Source organism: Dermacentor andersoni, chromosome 2, assembly GCF_023375885.2.
Source record: "Dermacentor andersoni chromosome 2, qqDerAnde1_hic_scaffold, whole genome shotgun sequence".
NCBI lineage: Eukaryota > Metazoa > Arthropoda > Arachnida > Ixodida > Ixodidae > Dermacentor > Dermacentor andersoni.
This window is the reverse complement of record NC_092815.1, coordinates 41993177-42017954: the sequence shown is the minus strand read 5'-3', so window position 1 is coordinate 42017954 and position 24778 is coordinate 41993177. Positions and strand designations below refer to the sequence as shown.

The 24778-nt window shown below is 48.0% G+C and overlaps 1 protein-coding gene across 1 annotated transcript; it reads left to right on the top strand.

Annotated features, from left to right (window-relative positions):
• Positions 1-1700: 1700 nt before the first annotated feature.
• LOC126542378 (uncharacterized) lies at positions 1701-22616 on the top strand. The gene is made up of 4 exons (XM_050189430.3): positions 1701-2094; positions 17497-17970; positions 18968-19216; positions 21492-22616. Exons 2-4 carry the CDS (start codon positions 17560-17562, stop codon positions 22263-22265), a joined length of 1434 nt encoding a protein of 477 aa, XP_050045387.1. The 5' UTR covers positions 1701-2094; positions 17497-17559; the 3' UTR covers positions 22266-22616.
• The last annotated feature ends 2162 nt before the right edge of the window (positions 22617-24778 follow it).

The following is a 24778-nucleotide window of genomic DNA, read 5'->3' as shown; positions in this document are numbered from 1 at the left end:
TCTGCTTAAGTGCTAATATTTTCGCACTTTTAATCGTTATTAGGGAGTATCAAAACGATTGCTAAAGCACTCAGTACCACTGATCTGACTTCTTCAGTTATCGTCTCTTGTTCTGCTTGTCTCTTTCGGGCACATATCCAGTGGCAACTGCCCATTCTGGGCAGCGGGCCAAAATTGTCACATGCATAACAAAATTGCACCAAAACGTCCAGTAATGCAATGAAACCGAGCACTGGCATTACTTTGCAATCGCGCTTACACGACCGAATATGCGCAGTGGAGATGTGCGACACTACAGTTTCCATAACATCGGAATACAGCACTGATGTACATATTATGAACCACACCTTTCTCGCAATGTAGGAAATACATATGTGTGCCGGAAGAGTCTTCCCAATTGTTGACCCGGTAGCGTATAAGACACTTTGTGCACAACCTACATAAAGTTAACGCTTTATTTTTTATTCTCCTGTCAAGAACAAGTGTTGAGGCTACTTCTTAAAACGGCTACGATGACTGTGACCTAACAAACTTTCTTGAACCCCACACACGCAGTGTGTAGCAGACACCAAAAGGCGACACTGGTAAGTAAATATAATAGGTCCGAGGTGGCGTAACACAACGTACTTTTCATCATGCCTGAGCAAGGACGACGTGTATTTCATTTTCTCTTTTTTTTTTGTATATTTACCACTTTATATTTCGAATCGTAATCCGCTTCGGCTCGGGGTATACGCCCTGCACGAATAGCGGATTAGTAAAGTACTCGCGTACCGAAAAAGAAAAACGGAGTTAAAAGACATGTTTTTGCGACAACTTAGAACACACACAAAAGGAAGACACATAGGAAGACACCACGGGCGGCACTTCCAAGTCATTTCATTTGGGCGGCAACCCAGGAATATATATATATATATATATATATATACATGTGTGAGTGTGAGTGTGTGTGTGTGTGTGTGTGTGTGTGTGTGTGTGTGTGTGTGTGTGTGTGTGTGTGTGTGTGTGTGTGTGTGTGTGTGTGTGTGTGTGTGTGTGTGTGTGTGTGTGTGTGTGTGTGTGTGTGTGTGTGTGTGTGTGTGTGTGTGTGTGTGTGTGTGTGTGTCGCTAACGCAACTTGAACCTTTCTTTTTTATATATAATAAGCTTCCATTAGCTCACGTGCTGTTTGATTTCTGCTTCTATAAAGAATTTTAACCTAAAAGAAAAGGTGGTTTGCACATGCAGGCCTTGCAGTGCGCTGGCAAATACGCCACGCCATCTTTCATTAGATTTAGTTCGTGTTCCCTGGCTCGTTGAATTATGCAGCGTCCAGTCTGTCCTATGTAGGACTTGCCGCACTCAAGGGGAGTTTCGCACACCACCCCCGTGGCACATTTACCGTAGGAAAGGCGCGTTTCCCGTGTTGTCTTCTATGTGTCTTCCTTTTGTGTGTGTTCTAGCTTGCGGCAAAAGAAAACCTCTTTTAGCAAGCACCAACTAGGCCAATAAGCAGTTCTGTTGTTAAAAACGGAGTTGCATTGTAATTAACCCCTCCTGGACATGGATGATAAACCGACATCGACACGTTATGTCTTTAATTTGCCCCAGTGTATAAACGCACTACGCTGTACCCCGGTCGAAATATGACGCCTCGACAGCACTCGCGCTTCCTCTGCTAGAGCACGCTTCGGCGGAGACTGACGGTCCTTTCGGCGCTGTGTATATTCCTCGCTCGGTAAACACGAAGTGACCCCTCTCGTTTTGCAAACCATCCCCCGGGTTCGCCCTGCGCTGTCCTCCGTGTTCTTTTCTTTGTCTGCCGCTCAGCCTGAGCTGCGCGGCCCAGCGACATGCGCAGGCCAGGGAAGCGTAGATTGATGCGTTCATATCGCCGAGTGACCGCGTCGCTCCGGGAAGCCAATAGGAAGCGACGCGGGAGGACGGGCACGCCAGAAGCTTTCAGCGGCGTCTTCGGCACGAGGTAGATGCAGCGCCGCGTCGAATGCACGGACGCCGCCACTGCTCGATAACCACGGTCCGGCGAAAACCGAGAAACCGTCGACGTTCCTGCCGCAGAGCTACGCAGCCTGTCTGCCTATCCCGCGGCTCGAGGTAGGTTGCCCGCCTTTCGCGTTCTATAAACGCTGGAATTGTTCGTAAGAGCGAATTCCAGCCAATCGTGATATGATTATTAGTGAAGGCGACCAGCCAACAACAAAAAACGCTTTAACAACGAAAAGATTTGTGAATTAGGCTCCAGATGTTGTGCACGCACGTTTCTACAAGTTATTCTGTTTAGAAGCTTCTTGTGGGGAAAGAAATGGCGGGGGAGGGGGCCACTTAATCACGCGAGATTCAAGTGAACTTGCATTACCTGCCTTCCACTCCGTCGGGGCCTCTACGGACATCAATAAGTCAGAACGTGCGTGAATGACTGAATGACTTTATTTCCCATAAAAAGAACTCCATGGTCGGGTTCTGGGTAAAAAGTTGCCCGCAGGCAACTTGACCTGTACAAAAACCCGCGAAAGGCAACAGAAGATAGCGGGCCCTCACATGTGAGTACACAGGTGGGTAGGGGTCAATTTACAAAAATGTATGTATACAAACGGGAAGTAATACATTTTAATAATTACAAATATTAATAATAATAATAATAATAAAAGTAAGTCTGTGTGCACAAGGAAAATATTAAATTTATACATGAGCAATGTAGATTAGTTTAAAGCATTGTTATGATACAAGAACTGAAAAAAAAAGGGAACCGTAACATAGCACTATGTTCAGTACAGCAAAACTCAAAAAAAAGAAAAGAAATAGGTCATACACAGCACAGCATGTGCACAAACGCAATAAACAACAACAAGAATTAGTTTGACTGGAAGTAATTTTACAAGCTCCATAAGGACAGAAGGGGGAGCTATTTCCCGTAAGGCGAGGTTGTTTAGTAAAGTCGGAAGCGCATGTCGAAGCATTTGCTGACCATAATTATTTCTTGAGCGCCGAATGTTCCCTTCGTCAGCTGTCCTTGTGACATAGGCTGCAGCATGTTTATGTCGACGAGCTGTATTTCGAATACCGTTTACCGCGAGCTTGAGTTCCTTGCGATACGTAAGAGCCAAACGATGTTGCAAGAGCTTTTAAATTCTAAGTAGATTATACTGGCGGACAACTTTCTGTGGCAACGAATGGAAAGCTACGGAGGCAAAGCGCGCACAAGTGAGAGCGCTTCTGAAAAGAGTCCCGTGTTCTCATCCCCGTTAGTTTAAGCTGGAGAAGAGAAAACAAGAACACCTTATCAGCAACAGTTAAATAAGATAAAATACGCCACTGAATGTAAAAGTTTACTTCTTCGTGATTTTGGAGAGGGAAAATACGCTCAGTTCTGCAGCCCATATGGGAGCACGGCGCAGCGTAATGGGGAATGGGGGCGGGGAAAGAAAGATGAGAGGATAGAGGGGGAAAGGGAGAGATTGGTAAATAGTTCATCAGTACGGGCGTATCTGGCACTCGTCGAGCGATTACTTATTTTGCGGCTTTTCCTTTCCGCGTCTGAGCGAACGCGAAACCATCCCACGTGAAGCTGCGTCGATTCAGCGTGTGTTCCAAGCAACCAAAAACACTGGCAAACGCTGGCGGACTACTTGGCGCGGTAGCACTTGTGCAGCAGCCACACACCCTTAGCTTTCCCTTCATTGCCACAGAAAATAGTCAGCGAGTATAAGTGTTGTGGACAGTTGCTGAGTTGGAGCATCGTACGGCTTATTACACATCAAGCGCATTATTTTTTTTCTGCAAGATAGAGACACAGTGTATATTAGTTTGTGATGCCTTGCCCCATACTAGACCGCAGTAACTTAAGTGACTTAAGAATGAAGCATTGTAACCCGCCGTGGTTGCTCAGTGGCTATGGTGTTGGGCTGCTGAGCACGAGGTCGCGTAATCGATTCCCGGCCACGGCGGCCGCATTTCTATGGGGGCTAAATGCGAAAACACCCGTGTACTTAGATTTAGGTGCACGTTAAAGAACCCCAAGTGGTCAAAATTTCCGCAGTTCTCCACTACGGCGTGCCTCATAATCAGAAAGAGGTTTTGGCACGTAAAACCCCATAATTTTTAATGAAGCATTGGAAATTTGTCTTTTCTTTATTTTGCGTGGAAGATATTTAAGACAGTACACTGCGCCTACGACTTGGGACAGTTTTCCAGTGAGGAAGTCGTAATGGCTGTTCCACCTGATATGCTCAACAAAGAATACACATAGCGTTTCTATTGTTCTCGCAATTTCAGTTTTGGAGCCCCTTATAAGTAAATCTGTTTCTGGTGTAGTTTTCTTATTTTTGGCATGAAACAAGACTCGAAACAAAAAAGATTCATCACGAAGCTTAAATCTCAGTCGTGAGCTTTTCCTTATGAGGAATACACGGAACGTTCAAAGAACGTTCAAAGACACATCCACCCTCCGTAGTGCTTCAGTAACAAAGGCATTATGGTTAATGCAATGGCAAGGGGCTGTCTCCGTGTGTCAAACCAAAGACAAAAGCACAAAATTTGGAGCACGCTTAAGCTTCGCCTTAAGAGGAAGCTTTAGCTCGGGCCCAACTACGACGCGGCCCATTCAAAGACATGTAAAACGCAAAAACGTTTTTCTGAGATAACCCCTGGACCGATTTCAATGAAGTTTGTTGCATTTGAGAGAGAAAGTTAAATTCTAGTGACTGTTGGAAGCGGAATTTCGCTTTATATCCTGGATCTTGTTAAAAAAAATTTTCGAAAATTCGGAAGTTCGAAAAAAATAGAAGAACGAAGTTTACAAATTCATAACTCTGCATCAAAAACATATATCGTGGTTCTGTAAACAGCATCCATTATACCATTGAAAGCGGACAAATTTGATATGTCATTTTATATCTTACGTGAGTTTGTTACGTTGTTCACAAAGGTTCTGCAAAAGCTGTATTTCCATATTATAAAAAATTTTTATAATCATGTATAGCATATCAATTTTGTCCGCTTTAGATGTACTATTAGAAGCAATTCAAAGAATTCTATTATGGTTTTTCATTCTAGAGTTACAGGGTTGTAAACTTGATAGTTTCCTTTCTTTTAATTTGCGATATTTCTCAAACTTTAATAAAAAATTAAGGACCTAAATCAAAAATTCGAAACCAACAGTCACTAGATTTTAAGTTTTTCTTTTAAAAGCAACAAACCTCGTCAAATTTGGTGCAGTGGTTGCCGAGAAAAACGAATTCTCCTTTTACATGTATTTAGATAGGAGCGCCCGAGCTAAAGCTTACTCTTAAGGGTAGAACGCGATAGCATTCAAAGATCCCTGACTGCTTCTCACGCTTCCCGGCAACTGGAGCGTATGTAACCGTAATGTTTACCGGGAAACGCTGGCCGCGAACGCTATGCACGAAGGCGGGCTTTGTGGTAGAAACGCGGCCTCTTGCATGGGCTACGATGCGGTGGAGGCGAGCGCCAGCTGGAGGTATTTCAGGGAACCGTGCGCGCCGCTCCATGGTCCCCGAGACACGCGCCCCAGCGCGTTCAAATGGCGGACGCTAGTGGTTCTCCGCAGTAGGGTTCCTCGATGCAGCGCGCCGCCATACAGGGTGGTGACACCTTCTGTCCTTCTGGCCTGCACCGCGCCGCCTTATTGCTCCGCGGTCGCCATATTGTTTTACCAACGCTGGAAGGAATGGTCGCTTGCTGCGCCCGTTCCTTCTAGCGTTGGTAAAGCAGCATGGTTGGAGAGTTTGCGAAGCTGCTGGGGAAGTGCGCCAAGTGCTGGGCGATTGAACTGCGTTCAATCGCAAAAACCAGCATGCCAGGGTGTTGTGTACCGCTGTGTGCCGGCTCGACAACGAAAGGCATGCGCTGTTCTCGCTTTCCACGGAACAAGGAACCACGGATAAGGTATGGGAGGCGAAAGTGAGGCGTAAAGACTGGAATGCGAATGATAACTCGAAGACCTGCGAAGTAAGCCATAACACCTATGCTGCTTCTTATAAGAGTATTGCACCTGTCCGCTTTTAGGTACCAGAACTGTGTGGTTAGAATAATGCCGCGAAGCTTGCTTTTGTTTCTTTGATCATTCTTAAAACGTCCGGCACGCCGCATTATCAGTTTTTCTGTGACGCGAGATGCGACGGATTTATCTCGATTGATTTGAGCCACGCGCGACTATGTCGGTTTCCAGAATTTTGTCGTTGTCTTTAGCATGTTATCTCGAAGTTTCCTTACCGGCTTTAAATTGAGCTCGGCCGAGAGCGGCGGGCATCCTGTTCATCGATGACAGCCGAGCACGTTTACTCGGCTGTCATCGCTGCTGTTAGCCGCCGCGAAGTTGTGCAGTTCTTAGTAGGCGCAAGTCAGCCTAATAAAGTGTTTCAATAATGTTTTTGTTCTATTTGTTTGCGCGAGCACGACATTAGGCGCAAAGTGACACTTTCTTTGCCTCTCATACTAGCGTGTAAATGTGCAAGACCTTTATACACCTGAATTTGCTGGCCCAAGCGCATGCTAAACAAGAATATCGGCCGACGCTCCATTGCACGTCGTATCCGCGCTCACCCCAAAATTGCGGTCACGAAGGCACTGTCTCCATATAGTTTCATACAATAATTACTAGAGGGAACTCTGGCGCTAGTGTCTACGGTAGCTGCAATAATAATAATAATAATAATAATAATAATAATAATAATAATAATAATAATAATAATAATAATAATAATACCTTTATTGCCAATAATCAAATCAGTACATTCATACAGGCCTGCCAAAGCCGTTGAAGGCTTGAGCTGCAGCGCTTGCCAGGCAGCAAAACCATACACGGTACATTTATAACCCGCCGTGGTTGCTCAGTGGCTATGGTGTTGGGCTGCTGAGCACGAGGTCGCGGGATCGAATCCCGGCCACGGCAGCCGCATTTCGATGGGGGCGAAATGCGAAAACACCCGTGTACTTAGATTTAGGTGCACGTTAAAGAACCCCAGGTGGTCAAAATTTCCGGAGTCCTCCACTACGGCGTGCCTCATAATCAGAAAGTGGTTTTGGCACGTAAAACCCCAAATATTATTATTATTAGTACATTTATAGACCAGTTATAAGCAGCGAACTCAAGCATAGAACACCAAAAAAGGTTATTACAATTTATACAGTGTCTATGAAAAGAATTTTCATTGAGCATAATGAAACGCAGAAGTACAGCAATGCGTGAGAACAAAAATTACCATGAGATAATGCATAACCATATACCAGACTGACCGTCATGGTGCAAAGGAATTGCACAATCACATGCACGAACACAAGCAATAACGGTAAATAAACGGAACAAGTACGCCTTTACAAACAGATGCGCCTTAGCAGTCTCTTTAACTTATGTTTCGTTCTTGCACAGAAGGCGTTGCGCGGTAATTTATTGAAGTAGGTGGGCACATAATGGGCCCGAGCTCTAGTGCCATACCTTGTGGAACAACGTGGCCTCCAAAAGGGGTCCCTGGGCCTTAAGCATCGGGACGCTGTATACGGAACTAGGAATTGACTGGACCAGAAGTGTTTTAAAACAGCCGTTTGCATTAAAAGATCGTTGAAATTCGGCATCGAAAGTACTCTGAAACGGTCTGTGTCAGCATTCAGGCTCAGATCATAAGATATGTTTTTTAAGAGGGAGTGTAGTATCGCATTTATTCTGGTGTGCCAGCGGACAGCACAGTGCCCGTAAATTGTTATTCCATACCGGAGTAGACTGTAGCCTAAAACATGTGTTATTGTTTTCCTTACTGATAAGGGCATGTAGTATCTTATATTGTACAGTAGACAGCATACGGCGCGAAGTTCTTTACAAACGTAAGCAAGGTGGCTGTTCCAAGAAAGGTCGCTGTCAAGATATAAACCAAGATATTTTGCAATAGATGAGTACTGTAATGGTCTACAAGAACAAGCTGAACAATCTGAAGAATGCAAAACAAGAGGATAGTCAAGGGCTACCTTCCTTACAGGCTTTTGTGGCAGCAGACTGTAGAGAAGCAATCGCATCATAGTAGCTGTGGGCAGAAGTTGCGATCATCGTATCATCGGCGTATTGATAAAGAGAAACGGGTATCACGCTAGAGAGGTCATTTACAAAAATATTAAATAATAACGGGCTGAGTATAGATCCCTGCGGAACTCCAGCATTAATAATGGAGAATGCACTATGAACTTGCCCAACTGAGACGACCTGACGCCTACCCCGAAGGAAATTTGCTAACAACGACCAGAAAGCACCCCGAAATCCTAACAAGAAAAGCTTATTGAACAGCAGACCATGATGAACACTGTCAAAAGCCTTGCTACAATCAAGAAGGAGCGCACAAGCAACTTTATTCTTATCGAAAGCTGTATCAACTGATCGGATAAATCTTCCAGAAGTGTTTGAGTGCTTTTGCCGGGTCGGAAACCATACTTACTAGGCGACAAAATGCTGTGGGCGTCCAGAAAGCTTGTCATTGTTAACAATAAGTGTTTTTCAAGTATTTGAACGATAGAAGGCAGAATTGAAATGGGGCGATAATTTTCAATTTTATTACGCGCACCGCTTTTATAAAGAGGTATAACTATTGCTGTTTTCAGTTTTACAGGAATTTCACCACTTGAAATTATGCGATTAAGTAGTGCTAGCAAAACCTCTTGGATGTATTCATATGTTCTGCGCAACTCATTAATGGAAATGCCGTCAATTCCAGGAGATTTATTACATTTTAAATTGAATATAATCGATCTTAACTCTTCCTGAGAAATTGAAGGCAGATATGCCGATTCACTAATGCTGTGACGCAAAGTGCACAAATCTACCTGTAAGTTTGTGTTTCTTAGTACACGAGAGAAGTGATTATTAAGCTTATCAGAAATATTCTGTCTACCGCGGGATAAACTGGAAGGAAAATAATTCATTATATCAGCTCGCGTATTGGTGCCTCTTAAGCTGTTAATTAACGACCATGTTTTCTCACTCTTGCAACTAGCCGCTTTAAATTTGTCTCAAAAATGTATTCGCTTTGCGGAGCGGATCATGGCAGTAACTTTATTTCTGAGCTGCTTAAATTGGGCCAGTAGGTCCGCACAATTCGGGGCACGCTTGCAAAGTCTTGAGAGTGGTTGTACTAGCATGGTAATTATGGGAAGTACATGGATTTGCCTAAACACTTTTTTTTTTGGCTTCAAACGGCTTTGTGTTTTTGTAAACTCGTCATTTTCAACAATGTACTGCGTAATAAATAATTAAAACAATCATTAAAATTGTCCGAAGGCAGGATTCTTACACAGGAACTCTAGCACCGAAGCCTGATATTGAAACCATTAAGCCACGGACGCATTTTTGTCTTCATTAATTAAGCCACGGACGCGTGTATCGACTTAGTATCGACAAGCGAATGAAACGCCCTTATGAATTTATCGCGGGCGTGCCAGTGCCTTGAGACGCTTGGGGCGTTTCGATTTGGCCACCTGGACAAGCTCAGTCGTTGCAATTAATAGCAATTGTGCGTGTTCGCGGCGTCTTCTGCAATTCGAAGAGTATAGATTGCGCTGACATTTAAGACAATAAGATTTCTATAGCGTAATATACAAAGCCATAAGAACGTCTGAATCCACAAGCACGAAGATCAGACAAATCCATGTAAACTTCCCATCGTTCCCATGGTGGTGCAACGACTGCAGTGCCAGAGTTCCCTCTAGTCATTATTGTACGAAACTCTATGAGTGTCTCCACACGATACGTTCACTTGAGGGATCGCCAGCCGTTTGTGCGCAGGCGCGAGTCAGAGCAGGCGCGATAGCGGAAATCTGGGGACGCGTGGTCCTTGAGTGCATGACTCTGCCTAGGCACTACGGAGTAGGTTTCTCAGCACGTCTTGTAGGCGTTTCTCCCTAGGCATGCCTGCATTGTGAAGTGGGATCGAGTCTGTTTACGCTCGGATGCAGGCTGCCGGCGCGGTAAAATAGGTGAAGCAGCGGTCGCTGACGCTCGATCATGTGACCGCTGTGTCTGACAGACTGTCTAGCACCTGCGGTGCTCGTGCTTAGTTGTGGCGGCGGTGCTTAGTCGTGGCCTAGGGACAAACGCCTACAACACGCGCTCAGAAACATTGCAACACAGATGTTTCTTTGGGAGCAGTAGCGAGCGTAGTAGAGCCCGGGCCGCATATATTGAAAATGTAGAAGGCAGAGCGCCAGCAGCGACCGTAGTAGAGCCCGGCCGCGTATATTGTATATGTAGAAGGCAGAGCAACCGCGGTTGAACGCAAGTGGCTGAAAGGCCACCGGTGACGATGACTGACTCAGCACCAGCGCGGCAGGTGCGAGAAAGTCTGTCCGAAGTACTTTCAGGGACAAAGTTCTGACTGCTGTTGCAGAAGTCGCGGGACGCGGTAGTACTGAATTGAGCGTCACAAGTTGGCGGCTGGACGTAAATATATTCATCCAATCGTGTATTTACTAACTGTAACAACGTGTCATCATTTCGCATTATTGGCGGCACTTCCAGGAAATCAAAGCGTACACCCCCTGGCATGCTTCTGCCTCCGCGGCCCCAAAACGGGCCACCCTGCTTCCAGCTTTGATCCCCCCGCTACCTCTTGGGTGCCCTAGATATCCTTCACCGCCTCTTTCATTATAACCTCAGGTGCTCTCATGAGGCCTCCGTTTGCTGGTTGCATGTGCCCTCCTGGAGCGGTGCTTGTAAAAAATGCAATCTATCGTCGCGACGAAAAAAAGCGATCCGCGACTTATACAACACCAGTCGGATCTTGCCCCTTCAGAGACAGCGATCACCAAATGGGGCGTCCATGCCCACTGCCTCACCGCGTGGGCAGCCAGCGGCGGAGTGGAAACAAACTTGACCGCACTCCGCAATGCCGGCATGTCTAGGAGACAAACGCATATAACACGCGCTAAGAAAGCTCTTCCGTAGTGCCCATATATTCAAGGAGCAAAAGCCCCCAGATTTTCTCTCTCACGCCCGCTCTTACTCGCGCCTGCGCACAAGCGGCGTGCGATCCCTCAAATGAACGTCTCGTGTGTCTGCACCCTGTACAGCGGCGCGCTACACCCTGTACGGAGGCACCCTATCCCGCAGGGAGCAGAGTTGCGCATAGGTCTTCCAGTATGTTCCAGCTATGCAGTGAAGTCACCCCTCGCGCGCGCAGAAGGCAAGTGCCGCGCGGGGTTCCATTTACTTTTTTGTCTGCTGGTGGCGAGCTACATGCGCAAATTGTTCGCAAGCCCTGAGCAAGATGGTACTTTTACAGTGGAGCTGTTAGAACCTCGCTGGGTATCTCTTGACGTTCGCAGCTTCGCCGAGAGAGAGTGAAATCAGAGTATAAAAATAGCATCGCGCAGCGTAGCGACGCGGCGAGGGCGGCTGGTTCCTAGCGGGTGAGAAGGAGCGGCGCGGGGTGGACACAGGTGGTGTGACGTCATTGCTCTGTGATAAAAAGCCGCGCGCTCGCTACGTGATAGTGCTCAGCGGATAGTGGTGCGAGCGGCGCCGGAAAAGTATTTGCGCAACTCTGCTCCCTGCGGGAGCATATACAGGAGCACTAGCGGACGCCGCCACCGGTCTGGGAATTGTAGAAACGCTGGAAAAGGGACTTCTTTGAGTTTTCACGTAACAGAATTATGTTTTCTCGTATAGTCAAATTACAGTCCGAGAGTTATCATGTCTGCAGGTTGTGTGTAGTCATAGTTTTCCCATGTATTTTATCTTGAGGAATTCAATGAGTTAAGTAAATCCTTTGCGTCACATGGATGGCCCGGGTATGGATGGTTCAAAAATGTTTTCCGGATTTTCTGCGACATGGGCTCCATGACGCTATCGCGTTAATAGGTGATCGACGATTGCTGTGCAACCACAGACAGCACGCATAGTACTTTTGGTGATTCAGATGAAAGTGGCGTAGCTCTTCGTAACGTAAACTGGATGACCGGTGCGGGGAAGATTCAAACTTCGTCGCTCTGAAGGCGCATAAGCCTCTAAAAGCGCTTTACTTGTTTCATTAAAATCAACGGGCTTGTCGGGTCGCATTTGACCACATGACATCTTCTTTATGGGCGCATGTGGTCCAACCAATTGGGAATTCAGCAGTCTATTAGCTCTTTGCAGCTAATGGTCCAGCAACTAGCGGGAAGCATGGTAGCGCACGCGGCAAGAATGACGTGTATAGAAGCACAAATGGCGCCTGCAGGTGCTAAACAAATCCAAGGTATCAATCATGGCGAACAACTCAACTAGAGAGCTGGTCATGTGGCAGTGGAATTGCGCTAGCTTCAAAAAGCGCAAGGCTCCGCTGCTACAGTTCGTCGCCTCACAGGCGGACAAACCGCACGTCATAATCTTACAAAATACTTTGGGTAGCTAGGCGACCCTGCCCGGCTACCGGGTCGCCTCGTCGAAATTCGAACAGGCTAAGCGCGGAGTGGCGACCCTCATCGCGAACAAATGCTCTTTCCATGAACGAGATTTGAAATTAGGCAACGTGAAAGCGGAGGTAACCGCGATAGAAATCATACCGAACGGTTGGCTGAACTACAGCGTATTCGTAGTGAACGTGTACAGCCCGCCCTCTGACCACAGACAGTCGTTCGCATCGATAATAACGAAGGCGACCTCAATGGCCAGGGGGGCCCCGCTAATAGTGGCGGGAGATTTTAACGCACCCTGCGAAGCCTGGGGTTACGCATGGCCAATGCCTAAGGGAGAGCGGCTATTGTATGCAGTCACTAAGTGCTTTCTATAGCTGGGGACGGACCCCCGCTATCCGACTCGACTAGGCACGTCGGTGGCGCGGCACACGACGCCCGACCTGACCTTCGTCAAAAACGTGCGAAGGGCCGAATGGCGCAACCTGCACGAGAACCTCGGCAGCGACCACTACATACTGGCGGTGACGATCCACATCAGGGCGGCACCACCGAGAGAACTTAAGGCCACCGACTGGGACGCCACAAAATAAGGAAGGAAGACACAAGCGTACACGCGGACCTAGACAGCCTCTTTAGAAGGCTCAAAGAGGACGTTAGCACCGCGACGAGGGTCGTCCTAACCGAACTGAACGTGGAAAGGATGGACGCGAGATTGGCACACCTTATAGAGGCAAAGAATTCCATCACGGCCAGGTGGAAAACGCAAAGACTAAATCGCAGACTGCGAAAGAAAGTAGCGGCACTAAACTGGGAAATCGAAGCGCCCTCGATCGAGCTTTCCAAGCAACAGTGGAACGAGGTGCGCGCGTCGGTAGACGGACAAATGAGAGCCGAAGGCAAATGGAACCTCCTAAAGAAACTGTTAGACCACGGGCAATCCAAAGGCAATCAGAGATTGGCAATCGATAGGATTTTACGCAAGCAAAAGGAGCAGGGCAAAACGGAGAGCGAGCTCCTAAAGGAGCTGGCGGAGACGTATCTGCCACTGGGTCCGTCAGGCGACGGCGACTATCCACAATACGCCGGCGCAGAGGTCGAAGAACTCGACGCGCCCTTCACGGAATCGGAAATTTGGGATGCCTTACAAGGCCTCAACGAACGCTCGGCGACGGGCCCGGACGGGGTCTCGAACAAACTTGAGAAACCTAGACAGGAAGTCGGTCGAGAAACTCACCGAAGAAATCAACAGAGCGTTGGAAACGGGACGAGTACCAGAGGTCTGGAAAGAGGCCTCGGTGATACTAATACTGAAACCTCGTGCGTGGGCAAGACGGCGGAACATGCCATACATAACCGAGTGTCGCGGTACATAGAGAGAGAGGGCCTGTTCCCACATAACATGGTGGGCTTCAGACCGGGCCTCTCCACACAGGACGTAATGTTACTACCCAAGAAGCATATAATTGACGGCATGACCAGAGACACCAAGGGCATACTGGCCCTGGACCTAACGAAAGCGTTTGACACGATCAAACACAGATTTCTAATGGAAACGATCTCGGTGATGGGGCTCGGCCGGAAATTCCACTCTTACATAGGCTCCTTCCTCAGAGACAGAAAGGCCACGGTCAAAATAGGACAGGCCACGTCCGATTGGTACACGCTAGACGCGAGGGGCACCCCACAAGGGGCGGTACTCTCCCCACTATTACTCAATCTAGCAATGAAAGGGCTCTCGGAGCGGCTGACGAGAGTGACCAACGTCAATCACGCCCTGTACGCAGACGAAATTACGGTGTGGTGCCCGGGATGGCCCAATGCAGAAGTCGAGCGGGTTCTTCAAGAGGCGCTGAAAAGTACCTGAAGTAAACGGGACTCCGCCTGTCACCCAGCAAATCGGAACTGTTGCTGTACAGGCCCTCGAAACAAGGCATGAGGAATTTGACGCCGATCGATCAAATACTGATCAAATTACACACGAGCGAGGGCCAGCCGATCCCCAGAGTGGGCACTATAAGAGTCCTGGGGCTGCTAATTGAGGCTAAAGACGGTAACACGCAAGAAGGAGGAAGAAAAACTTTATTTGCTCTAATTGGTGAGAAATTAGCAATGGCAGATGTAGTCGGCCGTCTTCATGGTCTTCTTCCCCATCTGCGTAGGGTCGACGCCCCTATTCCAGGGCACCACTGAGGGTGGCTACTCGGTGAGCGTGCAAACGGTCATGAAACTCACGTCCAAAACGGAGAACATGCTCCGGCTGATCCTAAGGGTGACCAACCGCAGGGGAGGGCTCAGCGAGAGCAATCTCATCAGACTTTACCACGCCTTTCTCATGAGTCACGTAAATTACGTAGCCTCGGCACTAAAATGGACCAAGTGAGACGCGGCCAAAATAGAGACGCTGATGCGCAAGAGCATCAAAAGGGTGCTAGGTCTTTTGATCACTACAAGCACGGAGCAGCTCGATCGGTTAGGGGTCCACAATTCGCTAACAGAAATCATCGAAGCACAGACCAAGGCACAGGTCGTGCGGCTGTCCACCACCAGGGCCGGCAGACGCATCCTAGAAGAAGCAGGCACAAATTCAGAGGCAGAGTGCCACGCACGCAAGGTCGCGCTCAGCGTGGCGGTCAGGAGCACTTTCAAGGTAGAACCGCTTCCGAGAAACGTCCACCCGCAATTCAACGAGGGGCGCCGAAAGGCGAGGGCCCGAGCACTGCTGAAATCGACCGCCAACTGCCCGGGACTGGTGGCATTTGTAGACGCGGCCCAGTACGGGCGCAGCGACCGGTACGCAGCCGTCTCGGTACGCTGGGATGGGACGATCATTAACGCGGCATCGGTCAAGGAGGTAACGTCCGAAGTGGCCGAACAGGTGGCAATAGTCATGGCAATAAGGGACCTCGAACGTCCTTACGTGTACGCAGATTCGCGATCGGTGGCCAGAGCATTTGCCTCGGGCTCGAAATCGCTGGAATCGGCGGCCGTCCTCGGCAACGAGGGAGCCGCGGGTCATCACATCGTCAAATGGTTTCCGGCACACATGGGGGCCGACATGCACCCCTACTTTCCCAACGCCAACGAGCTGGCGCACGTCCGCGCGTGAGTACTCACGCACCGCGGCGATCGTGGCGAGCGAAGTGGCGGGGAGGGAGGGGAGCACCGAGACCCGCTGCTCACCTTCAACGAAATAACAACGCACTATCAACTGTCGAGGAGGACCTTCCCGCTCCCCCACGCTAAACGCACTAGACCACAGTCATCGATATTCAGAATGCGTCAGACACGGTCGTTCCCCTCGAGAGGCAGACTGAGCCTTTATTCACCAGAGGTAGAGCCGCAATGTCCTGATTGTGGCGAATCGTACTGCTCACTAGCGCACATGCTCTGGCAATGCTCCGCGTTAAGCGGCACCGTGTTCAGTAAAGAAGAAGACTGGGTGGACGCCCTGTGAAGCGACTACCACCAGGCCCAGCTTGGGGCGTCCAGAGGTCTCCCGAAAGGGCGGAGGCTCACGGGCTTCCCGTCGCAACGTGGGTGCGGCCCGCGACCCCTGCCGACCACTAAACTAAGAGTGGGTGGGAAGGGGTTCCTCAGGACTAAATAAAGTTATTTCCTCCTCCTCCTCCTCCTTCTCCATTTGTACGGTTATCTTCCTTTCTTATATCAACCAACACTCACCCAATGATAATGTAGACGGAACGCCACTCGGACACTAACGAATCACGAAATGGAAGAGAATTGGAATCGAATCCTCACATTATGTCGGTCGTGGGGTATGGGGTAACGGTTCAATTTCCGCCTGCGGCTGCCACACTTCGATGAGGGCCGAGCACGAAAACACTCACATACTTAGCTCCACCGTTTGTATCGAAAATTATTCTGACGCCCTCAACTAGCTCGTTTCTGATTGAGCCCGGTTGTTTCCTTCGTACGGTAAACGTCATCACCCCATCAATCAGAGGCGCATCAGGCGAAAAAGCAGGTGAAACGTGGTACGCCATTAATTCACGGACTTCTTGGCCCGAGAACATTTTACACGTGACGAACACCTTCGCCGGAATGGTCATTCTTTGTCAAAAATAGTCTCGCAAATCCGTGCGCAGGCACCAAATGCGTAACGCTTTCAAACGCAAAACTTGGGCATGAATGGTTGGCATTCTTGTGCAGCCCAGTCTTATTAGCCACCAGATTACATATGATATGGCGGCGAGATCACACCCTTACGTAAAAAAAAAAAAATAAGTCCGAAATCCGTATTCACTAAGCATTTAGTGCGCCTAAGGTAGCCTGTACGAATAAGCACTAACTAACCACGAAAAAGAACGTAGAATTAGCGAAGCTTTCTTGTCAATGACAAAGAATTGTCACAAACGAAATGATTTGTGAATCTGATTCCTTAGCCCGAATTCATAATTGCATTCGAATTCAGCAGTAGTTCTCAAGAACACGTGGCGACCAGTTTTGATGGCGAATGAGATGATAGTGAGAGCCAGGATACAGTATCCAATGCACAATTTTTTTAAGAGCAATTTGTCATTGGCCGGCCACTCTTGCTAATAATGGGTTCGATTAAAGTATAGGCCGACACCTGCTTTCGCAACTCGCCATAGCATCATGCAGTCCCAAAGCTCTATCTAGTACACCTACACAAATATCTATGCAAGTGGACGACAGGATGGCTTCCTCGGTAGCTTAATCATAAAATAGTCAAAGCGTAATGCAGAATATATAGTTTCGGCCCTCGCCTGTGGCAAGTCTCGTCATTCAGTTCTATTTTCTTTTTCCTTATTTTTTCTGTATTTCAAATTAACAGCAAATTACTTTGCGAATACGCGCCGAACTTCTTACTGCTTCAACTTTGTCCCTGACCTCCAAAGTCGATGCTGAATTCGCAGAGCCGTCTGTACACAAGAACGGTCAGTAACAAGGGCTGCTGGCAATTCCTTCATACCAGCGAAATGATAGCCAAGCAAAGTATTTAAGCAGGTGGTTGTAAATCAGTTGATAAGCTCCTACGAACAAAACAGTATAAAAATACGGCACCACTATACCCTGCTCGTTTGAACAACTTTAACAACTGCACATGTTCTTTCACCTGCGAAGGTTGGTCCTCGGGCAAGAAAGCACTCACTACGCCCGCGGGAGAGCCATCGTGAAGGGGCCAAAATGATGTTCCGCACTTCGAAAATCCGGACGAGTCCTCTGGTGGCACCCGAGTCCATGCTCAACGGACGGCCCAAGATAATACGCCTGTCGAAGTCCGCCTTTCGCAAGCACCGCTTTGGTGGTCGTGACGCTGCGGCCGCCTTCGCTGCCGCCAGCACCGGCCACGGCCTCCCGTGGCTGGCCAGGTTCCGAAATCGCTGGCTGCCGAACATCAACAAGAACGTGCTCCTTCCGGCGCTCATCTCGCTGCGTAGCGTCGGCCTGCGCATCATAGACAGCAACGATCACGTGATCCTGTCGACCTGCTCCACGGTGTGGGCCATCGTGTCTGTCGCCTTCCAGAGCGTCAACGTCTGCATGACCATCATGGGGGTCGTATCCAACAACTTTCACGGCTACCTGCTTGATCAGGTCTCACTTCCTTACATTTTCTTAGCTATTTGATTGTACTTTGTTGCTGCTTGTTTTTTATGCAAGATGCTTTGTGTGTACGGGTCTGTGGGGGTATCTGCATAAGGTGGTACATAAGGAACAGGCCCCAGTCAAGCCTTCCTCAGTTAAAATTGCATTTTTTCTAAATAAAGGGAGAAATGTGGTTACGCGTTACTCAGAGGCTTAAGCCAGTTAAGGAGGGCCATACCATGGTGTTGCCGGTACACAAGCAGGTACGCGATGTGCACACTACGCATGATCCAAGCAAGGTTACAGTGATTAATAAAGGGAAAATGAGACATCCACTCATACGTAGCTAAGTGCTACAAAGGAAACACATACGGGTTCCTCGAAAGAAAAGCTTCGCAGTTGAAGAAAAAATCGTCCTAGGTTCCTTTGTAGCACTTAGCTACGTTTGGATGGATGTCTCATTTTCCCTTTATTAATTACTTCTCTCCACCTTGCGGGTTTCCGCAGACATTGCGTAAGGTTACAGTGCCCAGTACTCTTGCCTATAGCGAAGGAACGGTGTCTTTAGAAATGCGTTTCAGCTGTATGTCTTATTGGCCTCATGGTTTGAGACAACCTGCCATGAACATGCGTTGCAAGTTGCGACTTATGCTTCTCGCTGAGCAGTTTGCTTTCATGGCTTTCTTTAATCAACGGATGTGCACTAGGACGGGCGAGCTTTGGGATTTACCTAGGTACGCCTCGAAACGCATCTTATCACTTCGTGCAACCTATCAAAAACGTTAGCAGGTTTCTTCCTCTCGCGTGCATAAAAGTTCAACTGTTCGACAGTCAGCAGCGCCTGTCATTCAGGCGCTACTAAATCAAAAGGAAATTGTCTCGACACAGCGACATCCGGCAGACGCCACAAGTGCGGTGTGCTACTTGCAAACCTGATTAGGCTGCACCAAGGGAGAGAAATAATATGCTGGACAGGTAAGGGTCGCATTTTTTTTTCTCCTGACAGGTCTCGCTGGTATTGGCAACGCTGTGCTCGATCATCTGCTCGGTGTTGCTGGCGTTCAGCCCGGGGCGGTTGAATGCGCTCATCGAAAAGGTGGAGGACACGTTGTTCGAGCTGCACTGCCCGCGCGACCTGCGCCAGTACTGGATGCCCATCAGTCTGCTCACCGTGGTCGGCTGGTTGTACATGGCGCTCAGGTTCGTCGCAGTCACCTGGGTGCTCGACAACCAGCCGCCAAGGGACGTCTTCAAGGTGACCTATGTGCTCGTACTCTGCGCCAAGCGCAGTTTGTGAGCGCGATCGCAACGACTGTTTTTCTCGAACGCGAGCACCAAGCTTGGGAAATGTCTCAGGGACCAAATGGGAGTACTGGACGGAGTACTGGGAGTACTGGCTCAGAACTTGGACTACCCTTTCTAGGCCGGGATATTACAATTATTCTACTCCAATGGTATTCATTTCCGCGCCTCTTATGTGGTACGAGCGGCGACCGCATACGTTATCACAAGGATCAGCCGGTCGTACGCGGTAAATGATAAGGAGGAAATGGAATCGAGCGAAAGGAATCGCTATAACTTACTCGTACGTTGACCCAAGATACATCGGTTCCACGTATCAAGATACAGGCATACCACTTATCTCGCGAAGAAATTGTGACAGAGGAAGCCCGAGGCTCTCTCGTCTCCACCTGGAGAGCAGAAAATTTGGGCGATCATTGGGTCAATGGTTCGGCTGGATCAAAGCGGTTAGAATCAGTGCAGATTGTTAAGCACTTAGGTTTATCAGAGAAGCTCCGTAATGCGTGATGAACAACGTTTACGCGAGCATGGCTACACAAGATCGGACTCGCCGCGGTGCCGTTTGCGTGACTTGTACACTATTTGTTGTAGTGTACTGGACTCGTTACAGAGCGAAGATGTTTGTTTCAAGCATTTCAGCGCATTATATAGGCTCTCCACACGCTAGTGCACATGGCATGATGTCTCCGCGTGGACACTGGACATTCAGGATGGAGGTGTACCGACTCCTCCTGAAGCTTTTGAGGAGTATGAACTTAGCCTTTGGTTGGTAACGCATGGTAGATTAGCTTCAACGCGTTGCGTCGGAGTGTGGACGGCCTGGCGTGGCACCGTGCACAGGATCACAGCTTTCAGGCTTGTGTCCTGTTCCACCTCTCTGTGCGCATCGTCTCGTTCACTCGTGTAGCACTCCACTTATGAACAGTGACGAACTTTCCTGAAATTTTCTGGAAGGAGGAGCCCGTAAGGAGCAATTGCCGGCATGTTGTTGTTGTGTTGTTGCCTCGGAACATGGCTAGTACACATGAAGGGGATTGGCATCACTGGAATGATTGTAAAATACGCCCAACAAAAGACAAAAAGGTACAAAAAGCAAACAGTCAGAACGAAGCATTAGGCAACTATAGGAGAACAAGATTTTGGGGAGAACTCATTCATAAACATAGGAAAAAAAGAATAATGTGCACCACGGTCGGCACCCTACAAGCGTACTCTTCCGGATGCTTCAATCAACTTATGCAGAGCAGTAATGATAGACCCGGAATCTGTGCCTAATTGACAGGCACCAAAGGACAATACGTTTGGTGTCGTAAGCTGAACCCAGGTTACCAGTAGAAAATATGAGAAACCTTCTGCGGAAGGAAGGGAAGCTGTGGTAAGAAAGAAAAAAAATGAAAAGAAAGAAAGAGCACAGATTAGTCATAGATAAATCAGATCTAGGAAGGTAAAAAATTAGGAGGGAAGCTCTACAATGAAAGCTTGTTAACTTCACGTCGCATTTGGAAATTTCGGATATCGAAAATCATCAGCGGAAATAGGGATGATTCGTTACAATCTATAAATAAAGGACATTTAAATTTAGCTCCTGTTATAAAAGAGAAATGAGGAAGAACATTTAGAGCCGGACCAATTAGCGACGATGATGAGAGCGAGTCAACGGATTCATTTAAAAAGATTCCACTATATGTCCGGAGACCAGGACAAAGCGGACTTCAGACGACATGTCCGGGACAAATGTCGAAAATATAGTCAGCAAGTGTAACCGTTTATTAGATGTTAAGTGCGTACAGACCGAAAGCGCATCTGTAACAATTATTACTTTATATTTCTGTGGACCCAATTGTCTGATGATTTGCAAGGCTACATCCACTAACAGCCAACATCATCTTCCTCCTCTTGCCATTCTTCACCACAAATCAACCCAATAGTGTTAAATCTAAGCCTGGCCGTTAAATATTCGTGTTACCTGAACATTTCCCGCTTCAACAGGTCGGCATACCGACGTAATGCATTCTGCATTCAGCCCGCTGAAATAACTGAATATAATATGATACATCTTTGTGAACAGAAACAGCATCCGATGCACCAGCAAACAAAAAAGTCTTTCGACACCGCAAGCTTTTGCCACGGGAAAGACTCCTTTTAGGTCTTTTGTATGTACTGTCCCTTTCTTTTTCTAAAAGAGAAAGGAAAGTCACCATGCATTTGATTCAACATCTTCACCGCAGGGTGTATTCTTCACGGAGGCGAGCCGCAAGTACTCGGAGAACACCCTGCTGTTCCTGGTGGCGCTCATCTGGTACCTGAACACCCTGTTCGTCTACGGAACCCTCGTGTTCGTGCCCATCCTGTTCATCTCCTTCTGCATGATATTGGCGCGAGCCTTCCGCGTACACAACGCCGTCATACGCGACGTGCACCGATCGGGCCGCTCGGTCGAGGCCGACACCCTCGCCCAGATCCGCATCTTCTACGAGCGCATCTGCACCCTGGTCACCGACCTGAACGAGATCTTCGGGCCGGTCATCTTCTCCTGGTACATCATGATCGTCCTCAGCGTTTGCATCGACATGACCCAGCTCTTCAGCGACACAAACCTGCTGAAGAACACCAAGGAAGACGAAGGCTTCCTCTTCAGCCTGCGCGGCATCTACTCCCTCCTCTCCTTCCTGGGGACCTGCCTCGCCGCGTCGCGGGTGTCCGAGGAGGCGCTCGCGCCACTGCCGCACCTGCACGAGCTGACGCTGCGCAGCTGGCGCCTCGACATGAACACCAAGATGGAGGCGCACTTCTTCCTCAGTCGCCTCTCGTCGTCGCCGGTCTCGATGACCGGCTGGAACTTCTTCACCATCAATCGCGGCTTTATACTGAGTGTATGCGCCGCGCTCACCACGTACGTGGTGATTATCATCCAGATGAATCCCAAGGCCATGAAGACCATCAACAAGTTGGTCACCACGGCGCTCAACAACACTGGCAACGGGACCGCATCTAGTGAATAGAATATCTCGGGTGGATTTATTCTTACCTTACCGTAATCAATGCCGACGCAAGCGTTTTTTGCCGGAGACGATACTGGTGGCTGTTTTCAGAACTGTTATTTTTAAAATCGTACGGTACAAAAAGTATATTACAACGTTCTTGCATTACAACCACTCCCCAGCTTATCATCTGGTTCGAAGACAAAACAACCTCGGATTTGTTTCCCTGCCGTCAATAACAGTCCACATAAATAAGAATACTACTATGGTTTCGGCTAAAAGCAACTTTACTACGTAGATATCGCTAAAGGCGGGGAGTGAAACGGTAAAGTTTCGGCATGAGGTTAATGTGGCAAAAGTCATATGTTATCGTTCACCTGAAAAAAACGATGCTATTACAATACGACATTGAAAAGACTTAGCATGCGTTTCCTGCGTGTTAGGTGAACCACACTTTGTTATGCACACATAATCTCTAAATTCGCCGTTTGTGACGCGAGATATTACATCAACCCATCATATGCCTCAGGCGCTGTCGAATTCGTGCTACCTTTTTTTAATAAAAAGGTGCATACACCGAGGGTGTTACACCAGGTTTGAATCAATATACCTGGAATTGTTCCGCGAAAGCCTACTTGTTTGGGCTACATGTCATCATTTTGGCTGTAGAAACCAATCTGGATGCGGAGATTTATTTTTGTTTTTATATGAACTCTTTGTATTCACTTGAAACATGCCATAGCCCTATTTGGATATGCATACGCATACTTTCGTGTAATCACCGTACTTAAATAAAGAAACGGTTGAGAATGAACGTTTGCATATTTATTTGTCATCGAAACTCACATTCTTACCGAGCACTAGCATGGGGTGACCAAAATGTCCAAAAGTACAGCAAGCGAGATATGCATTCCTTCAAGACTCGTCCAGCCGCGTTACCGGACAATTCAAAAGCAGCAGAATTCGTAACTGAAAATATTTAATAGGGTATTTAACTCGTTAACTACGGAGAACTGACATTGCATCTTAATCAAAATCTTGAAGCGCTCTCTCGGTGCCCTTTATGACCCTCTCTAGATTTGCAATGTGACAGATAGTTCTAGAAAAAGGGCCCTTAATTTGAAGCCCCAAAGAGCTTTACGTATACGCCGACTTTGGGGCACATAGGAAGTATGTTTTGGAATAGGGTTCCGCGCACTCACGGTTCAATTACGTCTTGCAGTTGAGGCGTCACTACGGCTTGAAAGCGAAGCTGCCGCAAGTAAGGAAATAAAAGCTGATACAAGTGCCTTCGGCTAGTGTACTTAAGGCTTTAATTAGAATTTTGAATGTTTATGCATTAACAGCGAACAATTTGTTGTCCTCAGTTCTGAATGACTAACTCAATTGCCCTCATCAGCCATGAGTTCACGAGGGGAGACGAAGACGAAGTGAACTGAGCAAGCGTAGCTTCTTGCCTTGCTGCGGTAGTTTTGTCACAGTGGAGTCTTAATTGTGCTTATTGGACGAGAAGCCGTCCGAAGCGATGACAGACAGCACGCCAGCACTTGCGTCGAGCACGCCGGTTCGTACTTTGTCCTCCACTGATATATAGTAAGGCTTGCCACGTGACATGGAGATGTCAGGTTCCTGTTTCTCCAACAACGGGCTAATGGGCTCCGACAACGACTACAGTATCGTGGGGGGCAAGTGACTGAAGAGTAAGTGCCGTACGACAACCAAAGACGTGAGTGAGCAAGGCCCCAACCGCCTACTCCGACTTACAAGATTGGTTTCGTGCCTCTGGACGACTCTAAGAATTTAAATTCCGTACACAGACAGATTCTCAACACTTGCCTTGGTAATGTGGCTCCGAAAGGAATTAACGAAGTGCCTTTCAACACCAAGAAAAACGTAGCCACAGTGGAAGTAGCGATGCAGGCCGCACTAGAAAATTTGAAAACCGTGCGCATACTAGGACACATAGAAATCTGGTCGTTAATTGTGCATGGTGATCGCACTAGGGCAGGCGTTATTTTCGATGTCGGTGTTGACATCAGCGACGAAGAGTTCCAAAGGCATTTGCCTTCAACAGTGAAGGTCATCGACTTTCATCGCTTCGGTCGCTCGTCGAGCATCAAGAGACTTTTTGAGGGAGACACGCTACCTGATATTGTCAAGGTAGGCTACATGAGACACCCGCTGCGTCCTTATGTATCCCGACCCCTGCAATGTCTCAAGTGCCTAAAGCTAATCCACGTCAGCGCTGTCTGCACAGGCCGGATGGCATGCCTCCGCTGTGCCGGCAGCCATGACACGTTGTCATGCACAGTAAAAGAAATTAAGTGCTAGAATTGCGATGGGCATCATCTGGCCCATTCCAAGGATTGCACTAAACAGAAAAATGATAAAAATACTGAGGGAAATGAGCAAGACAAGTATGTCCCACAAAGAGGTGGCCGCGTCAGTGCAACACCGAAGGAGACGATCCCGCCGTCGTTGTGGACAAGCTGTAGGTCCAAACGAGAGCTACCTGGTTCTAATTATTCAAGGTC